Source organism: Balaenoptera ricei, chromosome X (assembly GCF_028023285.1).
Source record: "Balaenoptera ricei isolate mBalRic1 chromosome X, mBalRic1.hap2, whole genome shotgun sequence".
Taxonomy (NCBI): Eukaryota; Metazoa; Chordata; class Mammalia; order Artiodactyla; family Balaenopteridae; genus Balaenoptera; species Balaenoptera ricei.
This window is the reverse complement of record NC_082660.1, coordinates 66,155,751-66,173,106: the sequence shown is the minus strand read 5'-3', so window position 1 is coordinate 66,173,106 and position 17,356 is coordinate 66,155,751. Positions and strand designations below refer to the sequence as shown.

Genomic DNA, 17,356 nt, shown 5'->3' with positions numbered 1-17,356 from the left:
TTAGGGACTAGGTAAGCAACCTGTAGAGGTCAAATAATCTTGGTTCCTTTATAAAAGTGGCTCCCAACATTTTTACCATAAGGATCCCTTTATTATTCCTTCCCCATATTTTCAAGTATTTTATTTATTAAATTGCATGTAACAATAGGCTTTCTCATTTAAAAAATTAATCAAAAGCATAACCGCCATTCAGTTTCTGATCAGTGTATGATAACCAGTGTTAGAATCAAAGAAATATAAGCAAATGTGTGTAATTCAATGTCTTAGTTGGCTTGTGCAGTAGGAATATTTTGGGTAAATATATGGTTTCTAGTATAACTTTTTGGAATACTGAAAAAGGTTCAAGAACGACCCCACTGCTATTTTCATCTGCCCCAAGTTGAGAACCATTGGTTTATATCCACGTGCTTTTCCTCCCTAAATCAAGTATTAATATAACATAGTTACCCATGTTAACACATAAGGGATTAATAACAAAAATTACTACCAAAAATAGATTAACTGCAATACTCATTCTGTAAGGTGTGACTGAGAAAGAAAACATAACAACATAGATTTAAAGGACTCTATTTAGAAATTACCAAATTATGATGTACAATATATCCTTCAGTCAATTTCAAAAGCACATTAATATATGAAAAAATCCTCAATTCCCCTGTGAGGTAGGTCCAGATTATTGTCCCCACTTCCACAATGAGGACATGAGGTACAGAGGAATTAAGCAGCAGAGCTACGAATTAAACCAGAAGTGACTTGGGTTTGACTTCTATACCACTTTCCTTTCCATCTAATATTACCAATTTGTTCCAACAGATGTTTTTGAGGATATGGAACTAAATAAGACACTGAAGCAGATATTGGATAGGATATGAAACTCTTTTTCACATTAAATGTCAAAGTGGGTCCTATCATATCTCCATTGTTGTCACAGCCATAATTCTTGCCCAGGTACCAACTGCATATAGTCAGATTACATGTAGGTAAAGCCCATAGACCTCATTCCTCAGTTCCTAGGGAAACTGCAATCATTCATATCACCATGGAGGGGCTGAGGTCTAGCAGGCATCAGGTTGAGCCTGTGTGATATGAACACACATCAGCTAGGAGCCAGTTGGCAAATCAAACGTTTACTGTGTGCAGGGCACTGTGAGAGTTTCCACCAAGGGTAGTAGATTTGTGAAAAATCATTCTGAGATCCTGTAAACATTCCCTAAGGATTCCTAGAATCACAGAATGTCAGGTGACCTCTAATTTTCTGTCCAGCTCTAGGTTCAATCCCATGATTTTACAGATGAAGAGACTGACATGTAATGTAAGTGACTTGCCTGGAGCCCATTAGATCATTTCCTCATATAGTATGAATCTGACAAAGTCCACAGAAAATGGAACATATTCTCAGGTTGCCATCATAAACATGAAAAGGCTGGCTCAGAATCAGGAAAGAGAAACTGGGGGCACGATATGGAGATGTATACAAATACATACATATATATGTATCTCCTTATATTTAGTCCACATATTACATGAACAGGTATTATTAATAAAATCTATTCATTTTTTGTGGAAAATTTTCCAATAGTTCACCATTTAAAGTAACCTAAACAATTTGACAATTGTTGCAAAATGGATTAAAGCAGAATTTTATAGGCATAAGAGGACCTAATTTCAATGAATTTGAGCATCTTATCAAATTAGGAGAAAGTATTTCCACTATGTGAAATTGCTCCAATTAAATGGGTGTATACAATTTCTATATCCCCTCAGGTCAATATAGTCAATTCTAATAAAATACTATTTGGAGGCTTTATGTTTAAGTAGTGGGATTTGATTTTTTAAGTGGCAATTTATTTGTAAACAAAATTAAATTCTAATGATTTTTTTAAAGCTCTCTTACATTAAAAAAAATCCCTATTTGTTTGAAGGCTTACAAATGTCATGGAACTTCACTCAAATTATGAAAAAACAAGAATAAATTTCATTAAAATGGTAGAGTGCTAAATAGTAACACAGTTTGATTAGCTGATCAGACATTAGTGTTTACAGGTCATAATAATATGAATTGCATGTGTGTTAAATACTTAAGTAGGTTTTGGTAGAGCTTCAAAGACCATTGTTTTTCCAGAACCATGTTAAATTACATGTTTACTAGCATTAGAACTATACTAGTTATGTAAGTGACTGACAGTCTTGTTCTGTAATATTTTCTCACTAATATATCTCATGATTGGGGGAAACCAAGGAAACAAGCTTTAAATAATAAATAGAAGAAATATAATGTACTACCAAAATATTCTTACACTTAGCTGAAAAGGATGGTTTTAAATATAATGATTTACCAATTCATTCATTCTGCTTCCTTCAGCATAAAATGTTATCTTTATTCAAAGAAGACAAGGCACTTCTCCATCTACTTCTAAAATTTAACTACAATGGTCTCTTTCCTAAATTAACATAGCAGGTAGAAGGGAACAAAAAGTAGCTGAAAAATGTTAAAGCTTATTTCATTTTATATACAATTTATGGAGGTGGAGATGCATAATGGAAAGTCAGAGAAGGAACAGTTTTAACTTGTAACCTCAAAGCTTTGTAAGGTACATGTTATTTTCTCTGGAAACATCTATGCAGGTTTCATAAAGAAATATTATGTAACAAAGAAATTCAAAATTAGTTTCTTCAATCTAAAAACAACTGTCACAAAAATACTTTATTAACTTGACATGTTGTATCCTGAGGATGTAAGAAAAAAAGGTCAATGGGGGAGAAGTTAATGTCCACAGTGTACTCTGTCATTTTAGCATTCACTGCTGCCAATACCACTGAAACGAAAACAAATCCCTTAAAGGACTCCAAAATACTCAACTGCTAATCAGTCCCCTCCAAAGGAAAAGAGTTTGAAAAAGCAGTCATAGAAGAAAGAAAAAAAGAAAATTGGGTATTTTCTGAGTAGTTCAAGAAAATGAGTTGACCAGCATAATGAACAGTAAGAAAATAAATTTAAGAGCTATTAGAGTAGGTTCTATTTTTTTTTAAAGATTTTTTTGATGTGGACTATTTTTTAAAGTCTTTATTGAACTTGTTACAATATTGTTTCTGTTTTATGTTTTAGTTTTTTGGCTGCGAGGCATGTGGGATCTTAGCTCTGCAACCAGGGATCGAACCCGCACCCCCTGTATTGAAAGGCGAACTCTTAACCACTGGACCGCCAGGGAAGTACCCTAGAGTAGGTTTTAAAATTAAGTTCACACATGCTGGTAAATGCTTTTTATGATAAATACTACTGTAACTTGAATTATATACTCTGTCACCTCCAGATGCACTCTATTCCTGTCTCATTATTTGTTTTATGGAAACAATTCACTACTTCCTGCTATTCTTTGAGCAAAACAAGTGTGATTTATACATGGCAGAAAAAGTTACTATGACCATCATATGGCCAAATTCTAAGTTTACAGGAAAAAATGAGATTATAAGGGTTGACACTTAAAAGTAATTATTCTATCAGTGATAATTAGAAATTCTGTACTATGCTAGAAATCAATTTTGGTATTAAACTGTCACAGTATGAAGCATAAACCTGATGATACTAGCTGGAACATAAACCATAGATACAATTTTTCCCTGACCTTATCTATAAAACAAGACATTTGGTATGCATATTCAGAGGTTTCCACTTTGTCTATAAAAATACACCTTCAATTTTGCAGCAGACAGACAAATGATTTTTGCAGGCACACACAATATATTAAAAGTTAGAGATTCTGGGTGGCATGGGGGTAATAACGGGGTTCTACAGAGGGAGGTGGAAAAGTGTTTGCGCAAAAAATTACAGTCACATATCAAATAGTATCTTTTTTTCCCCCCTCTTCTTTTACTGGTCTAGGACTGTGGATTTCAAATTAGGCATAAATTTTAAAAGTGGCTTTAAAAAGCTTGACCTTGTATGAAGAAATGATTGTTCTCTTTACTGGGATGAATGTTTGCCTTAAAAAGTTTACTAAAAGCAAGTAAGACTAAGATGATAAATAAAATATTCAGTCCCAGATACTTTTATTTTTAGCGCTAGGAATTACAAATAATGCCTATATACAGGCACAAATTTGAAGTTGAATTAATGCAATGCAAAGCTTTCATTATGTTAAAAATTCAAATCTAGAAGAATTAGAGTGTGGTGCTCTCATAATAATGTGAAGAGAAATAGAGAAATATGCACATACCAATGAAAAGGCAACGTGTGGCTAATTTATAAACTAAAATACTTTTGTCTAAATACTTATCTTTCCTCATTAATAATATCCAAATGTTTACAAAGGATCCTCAAAAAGAGGATTAAGAGTATTTAATCAATTATGAATCAGCCACTTTAGGTACAGCTTTTCAATTAGCTCTCTCTCTTTCTCAAAGTAGATTATCATAACTCCAGAAAGGGGTTAGCAGTGGCTTTCATGGGGGGTCTAGACACCTCCTAAGACATATGAAATTTTGAAACATTCCTTAAAGGTCATAACTGTGTGTATTTCCAAATGAAGGAAAGGATACATAAAGGGAAATAAATGAGGAGACTGAGGCTATGAAATTTGTCAGATGTCAAATGAATTCTTTTGGGGGTGGGAGTAGAGGACAAAATGGGATTTACTGAATTAAATGGAAAAAAATAAGGTTCTTGGTTTCAGGTGCAATGCAGATCTCAGACAATGATTTCCATTTTAATCCACTCATTACAAAGGGCAACCCTGCCCACACCTGAACTTTTTAACATACTTATTATGGCTTTGCCATAAAACAGCATGTTAACAGTCTCTACATTCAAAAGGATGCTTGCAAACTTCATTCATATTAAAATCTATGCAGAATCGTTGGCAATACATTAAGAGTAACATTACATTCTGTAAACCATGGCATATCACATTTTACATTACACAAAGAGACAATATTTACAAGTGTTAAGGAGTTTAAATATTTTATCCACTAACATAAGTGATAATTTAGCAAAGTGCAGGACAAAACCAGTGCTATTAATTACATGTCCTTTAAAAGCAGGTAAGAGTAAAACCATTTCTAGAAGCTACCAAAAGCTTATTTACGTATGTCCAGTAAGGGATTACAGAGCATTAAGTAGCCTAGAAAAATGATGCATATTTAGAAACAGTGAGTATGAAAATTATAAGGCAGCATGCTCAGAACATGTTTTTGATTTTTAAACACCAGCACTGATGTTTATTTTTAGTGGCAATATATATATATACATATATGTATATGTGTGTGTGTATTTATTTAAAAATTGACAGTGCAAAACACAAGCCTCATTTAACAACAAAAAAGATGTGCAAAATTTCTTCTTAAACCAACACAAATGAAAGTGTGAGGAGAATATTCTACCATTATAAAGAATAAGTTGAACACAGCAAAGGAGACCATCTTCATTCCAAAATCATCTACAAGGCACTAAGGGTAGGAAATGACAGGTAATACAGAAGTGACTGAATAAAATCCCTCAGTCAGGTCGGAATATGGGATATTTTGGTAAGAATTCTATTAGTATTACCTGTAAAATAAAAATAAACAAGAATATATTGACAAAATAATTTTCACTTACTATATATTATATATAACCCAGAGAGTCTATAATCATTTTTCACAGGCCTATATTTTGATCCTGTACGATAAAGCAAGTGAAATATAGAAAACAGTTACAAAAGGAACTTACCACAAATTACCATTAGACTGGCAATTAAACTGGAAAACATAATTACTTACTATAGCTAATAGCTTTTATCACCTGATTTACAGTAACTGTTTAGGTGCAGAAAAGCAAACCCTATTATATTTTAATGTCTTTCCCATCTTCCCTCCATCCCCCCCCTTTCTTTTTTAGCAAAGTCGAAGGGATTAAAATTTTGTTACATGGATTAGAAGAAATACCTTTATATATATTACGTCCCTCTATTTTTCAATTAAAGCAGCTAATATCGGTTGAGTATTACTATCTTTTAGAAGTTTTTTGTAAAAAATAATAAAGTGTTCAAATAGATTAAAACATTTTAATTTAAAACAGGTTTGGAAATATAATAATAAAAACTTAAGATGTTTATAAATTTATATAAACTTACAACAGTTTATATAAGATTTTACCTATAGAGAATTTTAGATTTGTGGTCATTTGCACATTTTGCCCAAAACTATTCAAAGTGGAGAAAGATACATAATAATCCTTATTTATGAAATGGAAATGGAATGTTTATTATTAAATATATACTATATGTATATAAAAGCTTGTACATGTAAATACTAATGTATTTAAAGCTTGGATAAATTTCATATTCTTTTGAATGTTAATGATGCTGAATTTGTCACATTGGTTATATGTGGATTTATGCTTTATGACTAAGATTGCATAGCTTTTGGTAAAAAAAAAAAGTTAGGATCTATAGTTTCTTCACTGAAAGTCAAATATCAGCTAAGAAAAAAAAGCCAGGGAAAGGAATCCAGAATTCAGAAGTCAATTCCTATTTTACGTAAGTTTTGACAAGATTACATTTAGAAATATTTTGTTCAACAGCAGCTGTGCCCATCACCATATGCGATGGTTTGCACCTATGTTAAAAAGAAGATTAAGGTTATGCAATGTTTTCATCTGAGCATACTAGCTAAGATTTTTCTAAGATCGAAATAATTGTCAGCTTTCAAGATATTTTATGTTGGCTACAAATCTAAAAAAGGTGAAAGGAAACCTCTATGTTCCAAATGACAAAAGTTCAAGCTGAGGAGAAAAAACGTAGAAAGAAGATTTGACAAATGATAAATATAGTACAATGTAACATTCAGGATGGAATCCAAAAAATGTAATTAAAGGTAACTGCATACTTACATACTCCATCATATTGCTAGTTTCACATTTCCTTTTAGTCAACTTCCAGTGCAAAGCAAGCTAAGAAAGTAAAGTTTGTTAAGAATTTTGATAGCAATTTATACTAATTATTACCTACACATTTGAATAAATCACCAAACAACAATCCAGGAATAAGATACAAAACATTGCATTTAAAAATACTTTGTAAAGGGTATATATTAAAAATTGAGTATTAGTTCTCGAATCCATGCTTTTGTGGCCTGAAAAATTCCCATTTTTTCAATTTATTAATGGAAGTATGAATGGGACACTTACTTGCTTAAATTTTCTTACCTTGTGATATAATCTGTTATTTTCCCACTCTAACAACTTCTGAATTGATCTTCTGGTCTAAGAGAAAGAATCAAGACTTTGTTACAAGATGAAGTGAAGAGCTTTGTAAACTATGTGTATCTATATTCTTCTGCTTACTTGTAAGATACCATTATTCTCTCCTCTTGTTTTTCTTTTCAAAATGAAATATGTACAAATTACTCTGTGTTGTGAGTACATTCGCTGGACTATTATAAAAACATTACCAGTACTCCTAGTAGTCCATTTATGAACCTAAATCTAGATTTTCATATACCTTTTCACAGGGTTACTTTTTTAATATACATGTAATATGCCAAGCTAATCTGATTACTCACAGAAAATTTTCCTATCAGAGCTCTTAGCACAATACCTGGCAAATAGCAGTCAGTCAATGTCTACAGGTTGAATAAAACAAGCCAACATATATCAGAATTTCCACTGAAAAGAAATATAAAAACAGCCAGTAGGAAAACTTGTATTTAGAGGAAAAAATATAAACAACAGAAGCAGCACTGTAGTAAACAGGAGGACAGAGGACAAGTTTCTCCATCTGGAGTGCATATATTTTGCAAGGAGTAAGAAAAGTTTGCAAAATCTTCAAAAACATTAAAATTAAAGATTGTTAGGCATTTTTGATTTTTAAGAAAGGGTTTATAAGGTTTCTGATAAAAAAGGCTAGTAGGCATTGTTAAATTTTAAAACTACTCGTTAAATGATTTACAACCAGACTATATCTGACATGATTTCCAAAGCACCAACATAAGAAACTATTCTAACTGTTCAACCACGTAAGTTAACAATGACAATTGTATTCAGCTCATCTACAGTGGGCCAGATCAGCAACAATGCCAGTTAAAGTATACTACTGGGCCACTGTACTTGATACAATCTCTCTAAACAAAATCAGATGGGTAACAAATAAGGAAATTGAATGAGTAGTTATAAATCTTTCCACAAAGAAAACCCCAGGCCCGGATGGCTTCAATGATGAATTCTACCAAACAGTAAAAGAAGAAATAATACTATGAATATAAATGCAAAATTCTCAACAAAACACTAGCAATCATTATATCATGAACAAGTGGAATTTATCCTAGGAACACAAAAACAAAATGATGTAATACATTATATTAATAGACTAAAGAACAAAAACCACATGATCATCTTCATAAATTTAGAAAAAGCAATGGACAAAATACAGTACTCATTCATGATAAAAATCCTAAGAAAAACTAGGAATAAAAGGGAACTTCCACAACCTAATAAAGGGCATCTATGAAAAACCTACAGCTAACATCACACTAAATGGAGAGAGATTAAATATTTTCTTCCTAAGATTAGGAACAAGACAAGGATGTCTCCTCCCACTACTTTTATTCAACATCGTCCTAGATGTTATAGCCAGGGCAATTAGACAAAATAATAAATAAAAGGCATCCAAATTGGAAAAGGAAAAGTGAAACCATCTCCATTTGCAGACGACATGATCTTATATAGAGAAAACTCTAAGGAATCCACTAAAGCACTACTAGAACTAATAAGTTCAGCAAATTTGCAAGAAACAAGATTGTGGTAGGTAGAATTCTGGCTTCCATGATCTTCACCTCCTGGAGTTACACCTGTGAATGTTACATTACATTGCAAAAAAACTCCACCAGGAGTTACACCTGTGAATTGTTACATTACATTACACTGCAGGCATTACATTGCAAAAGGGACATTGCTGATATAATTAAAGTTACTAATCATTTGGCTTTAAAATAGGGAGATTATTTTAGATTATTTTGGCAGACCCAGTGTAATCCCATGAGCCCTTAAAAGCAGAGAATTTTTTCTGGCTGATGGAAGAATAGTCAGAGGGGTTTGAAACACAAGAAGTACTCAAACCACCATTGTTGGCTTTAAGATGGAAAGGTCACATAGAAAGTCTAAGGAAGAAATGATTTCTGCCAAAACCTGAATGAGCTTGGGAGTAAATTCTTTCCCAGAATCTCCAGAAAGGAATGCAGCCCTGCCAGCACCTTGATTTTGGTCTTGTGAGATCCTAATAAGAGAACCCAATTGAGCCAGCCACACTGTACCCAGACTTCTGACTGTGAAATAAAAGGGTGTTGTTTTAAGCCATTAAGTTTGTGGAAATTTGTTACGCTAGATAGAAAAGTAATACAAGGTTCAACACATAAAAATAAATTTTATTTCTATATACAAGCAAGGAACAATCTGAAAATGAAAGTAAAGGATCAATTCCATTCACAATAGATTTTTTCTTTTTATATGTTAATCCCATCCTCCTAATTCCTATTCACAATAGATTTAAGAATAAAATATTTAGGAATAAATTTAACAAGAGAAGTATAAGATGTTTAAACTGAAAACTAAAAAACACTGTTAAAGGGAATTCCTTGGTGGTCCAGTGGTTAGGACTCTGTGCTTCCACTGCCGGGGGTCTGGGTTCGATCCCTGGTCATTGCTAAAATAAATTAAAGAAGAGGTAAATAAATGGAAAATATCCCATATGTATTCATGAATTATAAGACTCTTGTAATAGCATTTACAACATATGGTGATGGGAAAATTGGATATCCAAAAGAAAAATGATAAATTTGGACCCCTATCTCACACCATGCACAAAAACTAACTCAAAATGGATCAAAGACTGAATCATAAGAAATGAAACTTTAAAACAACTAGAAGAAAGCACAGGAGTACACCTCTGTAATCTTGAGTTAGGCAAAGCCCTCTTAGATATGATGTAAAAGGCACAAGCAAGAAAATTTTAAGAGATAAGTTTGACTTAATCAAATTAAATTTTTTGTGTGTCAAAGATACCATCAAGATAGTAAGAACCCATCCAGAATGCCAATGTGAGGACCTTATGGAAGTCTCTTCCCTGGAGAGACAACTATTAAATTTGTCAGTATTGGGCTTCCCTGGTGGCACAGTGGTTGAGAATCTGCCTGCCAATGCAGGGGACACGGGTTCGAGCCCTGGTCAGGGAAGATCCCACATGCTGCGGAGCAACTAGGCCCGTGAGCCACAACTACTGAGCCTGTGCATCTGGAGCTTGTGCTCCGCAACAAGAGAGGCCGCGATAGTGAGAGGCCCGTGCACCGCGATGAAGAGTGGCCCCCGCTTGCCGCAACTAGAGAAAGCCCTTGCACAGAAACGAAGACCCAACACAGCCATAAATAAATAAATAAATAAATAAATAAATAAATAAATAAAAATAAAAAGGAATTCCTTTAAAAAAATTTGTCAGTATTAGCAAGTACAATCATTCAAATGTTCTAGAGATTGATCAAAGGGTTTTCAACAGATTGAGAAGTATTCATTCAACAAAATCTATTGAAAATAAGTAAGAACAGTGGGAAGCCTTGGTATTGGAGCTAGGCACTATACTCATATCCACAGCTCTGCCTTGTGGAAGAACTGTTTAAGCAAGCTTGGGAGCTGAGTGTCAGGCAGTTCCCATATCTCCCAGATACCTAGAGGGGAAGAGCTCTTCTGGGTAGTTTTGGCAGATGGTGAAAATAGGCAGATCCCATTTTCCACAGCTCTGTGTTATAGAAGGCCTATATCAAGTGGGTGGTGGCAGCAGGGCAGCACCCATTTCCCTACCTACAACTTCTGCAAAATAGGCAGCACAGTTGACGAAGAGTGCAGACCCCTTTCTGACACACATCTATATCGTGGTAGAGCTGTTATAGTTGGTTTGACAACTGAGTGGCAGTTCTTACCTTCCCAGCTTCCTAGGGCAGATATGTTCTGGGTTGATTTGACAGATGGGGAATATTAGCAGACCCCACTCTCCCTGGTTTTAGGTTAAAAAAAATCCACAGCTAACATCATACTAAATGGTGAAAGACTGAAAGCTTTTCCTCTAAGACAGAAAGAAGGCAATGATGCCCATGCTTGCCACTTCTATTCAACATATTACTGGAAATTCTAGACAGAGCAATTAAGCAAGAAAAGAAATAAAAGGCATCCAAATAAAAAGGAAGAAGTAAAATTATCTCTCTTTGCAGGTGACATTATCTTATGTGTAGCAAACCTTAAAGAATCCACAAAAAAACCTGTTAGAGTTGATGAACAAATTCAGGAACATTTCAGGATATGAAATCAACATGCAAAATTCAGTTGCATTTCTATACAAGAACAGCAAACAATTCAAAAGAGAAATTAAGAAAACAATTACGTTTCCAATAGTTTCAAAAAGAATAAAATACTTAATAAATTTAAGCAAGGAGGCAAAAGACTTGTACACATAAAGTTACAAAATGATGCTACAAGAAATTAAAGACCTAAATAAATGCAAAGAATCCTGTGTTCATGGATTGGAAGACTTAATATTGTTAAGATGACAATATCATCCAAAATGATCACAGATTCAATGCAATCCTTATCAGAATCCCAGTGACTTTTTCTATAGAAATAGAAAAATCCATCTTAAAATTCATATGGAATCCCAAGAGACTCCTATTAGCCAAAAAAATCTTGAAAATGAGAAACAAATATGAAGGACTCACATTTCCTGATTTCAAAACTTACTACAAGGCAACAATAACCAATAAGAATACAGTACTGAAATAAAGACATATAGACCAATGGAATAGAACAGAGAGCCCAGAAATGAACCCTCGAATATCCACAACAGATTTTTGACAAGAGTACCAACCATTCAATGGGGAAAAAGGACTTTTCAATAAATATTGCAAGGAAAACTGGATATCCATATGCAAAAGAATTAAGTTGGATCCTAAATTTACGCCATATGCAAAAATTAACTCAAAATGGATCAAAGAACTAAACATAGGAGTGACGACCATAAAAGTCTTAGAAGAAAACATAGGAGACAGTCTTCATGACACTGGATTTTGCAGTTATTTCTTAGATATGACACTGAAAGCCCAGGCAAAAAGGGGAGAATAGTTTAATTGAACTTCATCAAAATTAACATCTTTTATGCATCAAATGACACTGTCAATAGAGTGTGAAGAAAATCTAGAGGATGGCAGAAAATATTTGCAAATCACATATCTGATAAGGAATTAGTAACGAGAATATATATAAAACACCCACAACTCAACAATAAACAAACAAGGTAGTTACAAAATGGGCAAAGTAATATACAAATACCCTAACCTAATATACAAAGGGCCAATAAGCAAATGTAAAAATACTCAACACCACTAGTCATTAGAGAAATACAAATCAAAACCACAATGAGATATCACTTCACACTCATTAGGGTGGCTATTGTCAATAAAATGGAAAATAATGTATGTTGATCAGGATCTAGAGAAACTGGAAACCTTGTGCACAATTTACCAGAGTAGAAATGCAGGAGAAGAAAACTTTGTGGGAACTAGGACTAGGATAGCAATACCTGAACTTAAACTGATGAACTGTTGGAAGCTCAGTGGGACAAGTTTGAGAGTTCAAAATTCCAAAGGGGCCCAGTCTTGGCAGAGACTCCCACACTTTTATGACTTTTATTACCAGAAGCCCTATCAGGTTCTCACAGTGATTGCAGAAAAATCTCCTCATCTTCTGGCAGGAGAAAGGGAAGAAGAGTCACGTTTAAATATGCCCAGAACATTCTGTTCTTAACAAAGCCTGCTCTCAAGAGAAACTATTGTACCAGAGCCTAACCTACTGGGATATTACCAGAGCCCAACCAATCTTGGAGAAGGGAAATACACAATTCTAGCACCCTCTAGCTTTCCTGTCCCATGTAAAGGGGAAAACAAAACAAAACAAAATTGAGAAGCACTTGTGTAGGGCACAGCCCAGGAATACAGGCTCAATAAAAACCTTAAGCCTAATCATAATACTATAGAACACTTCTAGTCCCCCAGCACCTTGCCACTACATCAATAAGGCTTCTGTATTATAATATGAGGAATACAACTGAAAGAACTGTGCATCTCAGATGATATCTAAGAAGTCTATAGGGAAATCCAAGGAAAATAGGCCAGACAAAATCAAGGACACCAAGAAACATTTAGCCTTCTATTTCCAACAGCTACAGCAAACAGTAAACACAGCCAAATGAAAATAAAACCTCACTTTAAAGGCCCTATTTACCGCAGTTCCTTTCACTAGTGTATCATGTGTAGTTTTCAAACAAAAATTAGAAGTCATACTAAAAGACAAAAAAAGTTTGAAAAGGCAGAGCAAGCATCAGAACCAGACTCAGAAATGGCAGAGATGTAGAAATGATCAGACTGGGAATATAAATAAACTATGATAAATATACTACTTGCTCTAATGAAAAAAGTGGACAACATGAAAGAATAGATGGATAATGTTAGCAGAGAAATGGAAACTGTAAGAAAAATATCAAAAGGAAATGGTAGAAAGTCAAAATATCATAACAGAAATGAAGAATGCCTTTGATGGGCTCATCAATGACTGGACATGGCTGAGGAAACCATCGATGAAGATTGAAGATATATCAGTAGAAACTTCCAAAACTAAAAGAAAAAAAAGAAAAAAGACCAGAATATCCAAGAACTATGGGACAATTACAAAAGGGGCAATAGACCCATAATAGAAATAACAGAAGGTAAAGGGAGAAAGGAGCTGAGGAAATATTTAAAGCAATAATGACAACAGAATCCCCCCCAAATTAATGAAAGGCATCAAACTCATAGATTGAAAAAGCTCAGAGAATACAAAACTGGATAAATACCCACAAATCTACACCTAGTTATCTCATATTCAAACTGCAGAAGATCAAGGAAAAATCTTGAAAGAAGCCAGAGGGGAAAAATACCTTACATATAAAGGAGCAAGGATAAGAGTTGTATCAGACATCTCCTTAGAAACTATGCAAGCCAAGAAAAGAATGGAATGAAATATTTAAAATGTTAAAAGAAAAGTACTACCAACCTGGAATTCCATCCATACCCAGCAAAACTGTCCTTCAAAGATGAAGGAGAAATAAAGACTTTCTTAGATGAAAATTTGAGGGAATTCGTCACCCGTAGACCCACCTTGCAAGAAATGTTAAAATAAGTTCTTTAGAAAGAAGTAAAATGCTACAGATAAGAAACCTGGATCTATATAAAGGAAGAGTGTTAGAGAAGGAATAAATGAGGGCAAAATAAAATCTTTTATTTCTTCTATTCTCAACTGATCTAACAGGTAACAGTTTGTTAATAAAAATAATGTATTCCATGATTACAGCTTATGGATAAGTAATATGAATGGCAAAAAGGTTATAAGGAGGGGATGGGGTAGGAATTGCAAATATTCTGTAATAACGTAATTGTTCTACCTGGGAAGTGGTATTGTGTTATTTGAAAGTGGACCTGGATTAGTTGTATATGTATATATATTGCAAACTCTCTTTAGTGGGCAACCACTAAAAATATTAAAAAGTAGGATTATTGATATACTAAGGGAAGATAAAAAATGGTGTCATATAAAAATACTTAATTAAAACCAGAGAAGACAGAAAAAGACTGGAAGATAAAAATAGGAACAAAGAACAAGAGTAATGAATAGAAAACAGTAACAAACATGGTAAATATTAATCAAATTATATCAATAATTACTTTAAACATCAAAGGTATAAATACATCAATTAAAAAACAGATTGTCAGAATGGATCAAAAAATAAGACAACTATGTGCTGTCTACAAGAAACCCTCTTTAAATATAAAGACATACACAGACTAAAAGTAAAAGAATGGAGAAAGATATACCATAGTAACACTAATCAAAGGAAAGCTGGAGTCACTTTAGTAATTTTAGACAAAGCAGACTTCAGAGTAAGGAAAATTATCAGACATAAAGAGAGGTATTACATAATGATAAAGGGTCAATTTTCCAAGACATAACAATTCTTAATGTGTATATGCCTAACAAAAGAGCATCAAACTATGTGAGGCAAAAACTGACAGAACTTCAAGGAGAAATAGAGGAGTTGACTATATAGTTGGCGACCTCAACAGCCCTCTATCAGAAATAGATCAAGTAGGCAGAAAGTTGGTAAAGACACAGGTGAACTCAACAGCACCACTGATCTACTGGATATAACTGACATCTACAGACGACTTCATCTTACAACAGCAAATGACAGATTATCCTCAAGTTGATGTGGAACATATACCAAGACAGACCACATTCTGGGTCGTAAAACACATCTTAACAAATTTCAAAGAACAGAAATCACACAATGTATGCTCTCAGACCACAGTGGAATTAAACCAGAAATCAACAACAGAAAGATAGCTGGAAAATCCCCAAAACATCTGGAGATTAAACAGCACACTTCTATAATAACACATGGCTCAAGAAGAAATCTCAAGAGAAATTTAAAAATATTTTGAACTAAATGTAAATGAAAGCAAAACTTATCAAAATTTGTGGGATACAGTAAAAGCAGTAGCATTGAATGCATATAGTAGGAAAGAAGAAATACCTTAAATCAATCATATATGCTTGTACTTTAGGGAAAAAAAGAGCAAATTAAATCTAAAGCAAGAAGAAAAGAAATAATAAAAATTAGAGTAAAAATCAATGAAACTGATAATAGGACTTCAATAGAGAAAATCAACAAAATAAATAACTGGTTCTTTGAAAAGATCAGTAAAATTAATACACCTCTAGCCAGGTTAACTAAGAAAAAAAGATAGGAGACAAAAATGTTACAAAGTTTCAGAAATGAAATAGGGGTTATCACTACTGATGCCATGGACATTAAAAGGATAATACAGGAATATTATTAACAACTCTATGCCCATGAATTTGATAAGCTAGATGAAAAGGACTGATTATGTGAAAGACACAGTCTACTAAAACCCACACAAGGAGAAATAGACAATCTGGATAGGCCTATATCTATTAAAGAAACTGAGTCAATAATTAATAACCTCCCCAAGTAGAAAGTATTATGACCAGATGGGTTCAAACATTTAAGGAAGAAATTATACCAGTTCTGTACAATCTCTTCCAGAAAACAGAAGCAGAGGGAGTATTTCCTAATTCATTCTATGAGGCCAGTATTACCCTAATACCAGAACCAGACATAAGTATTATATGAAAAGAAAACTGCAGATCAATATTTCTTGTGAACATAGATGCAAAAACCGTATAAAACACTAGCAAAGAAATACAACAATGTATATACTACAATAAGTAGGGTTTATCTCAGGTATGCAAATCTGGTTCATCATTCAAAAATCAATTAATATGTAAGCCATCACATCAACAGGCTAAAAAAGAAAAATCACATAATCATATCAATAGATGCAGAAGAAACATCTGACAAAATCCAACACTCATTCATGATAAAAACTCTCAGCAAACTAGGAATAGAGGAACTTCTTCAAGTTGATAAAGAACATCTTACAAAAAACCTACAGCTAACATCATACTTGATGGTGAGAAACTCAAAGTTTCCCACTAAGATCAGGAACAAGGCAAGGATATTCCCTCTCACCATTGCTTTTCAACATCATTCTGGAAGTCCTAGATAATGCAATAAGACAAGAAAAAGAAAATAAAAGGTGTATATACTGAGAAAGAAGAAACAAAATTATCTTACTTCATAGATGACATGACTGTCTATGTAGAAAATCCTGAAAAATCAACAGAACTCCTTGAATTAATAAGCAATTATAGAAAGGTTCCAGGATACAAAGTATATTGGTATATATGATGATAGATTGGTATACATGATGGATACATGTCATTATATATTTGCCAAAACCCATAGAATGTACAACATAAAGAGTGAACTATAATGTAAACTAAGGACTTCAGTTAATGTGTCAATATTGGCTCATCAGTTTTAACAATTGTACTTCAATAGAGCAAGATGTTAATAATAGGGAAAATTGGGGGTTGAGTGAGGGAGATATATGGGAGCTCTTTTTTTCTCAATTTTTTTCTGTAAACCTAAAATTGTTCAAAAAATAGGCTATTAATTAAAATATTATATATAAAAAGTAAAGATGAAATGAAGATACTCTTAGATAAAAACTGAGAGGATCCATTCCCTGCAGACCTACCATATAAGAAATATTATGGGAAGTTCTTCAGGCTGAAACCAAGGTACGTCAGGTATTATTTTTAGTCCACACACAGGAAAAGATAAACTGAGAAGCTCAATGAATTCCAAGTAGGATAAACTCAAAGAGACCC

General features: G+C 33.5%; 1 protein-coding gene across 3 annotated transcripts in view; it reads right to left on the bottom strand.

Moving 5' to 3' along the window:
- CHIC1 (cysteine rich hydrophobic domain 1) overlaps positions 1–17,356 on the bottom strand; it is a 50,291-nt gene that overhangs the window by 10,154 nt on the left and 22,781 nt on the right. The window contains exons 4-6 of one of the 3 annotated variants that reach the window (XM_059910677.1): positions 7,181–7,237; positions 6,866–6,925; positions 5,303–5,542 (exon numbers count right to left, since the gene is read on the bottom strand). In XM_059910677.1, coding sequence (XP_059766660.1) covers positions 5,492–5,542; positions 6,866–6,925; positions 7,181–7,237 — 168 coding nt within the window. In that variant the 3' untranslated portion in view covers positions 5,303–5,491. Of the gene's footprint in view, positions 1–5,302; positions 5,543–6,865; positions 6,926–7,180; positions 7,238–17,356 lie in introns of those variants that run through there. The other 2 variants (XM_059910678.1, XM_059910679.1) reach the window with 2 other exon arrangements.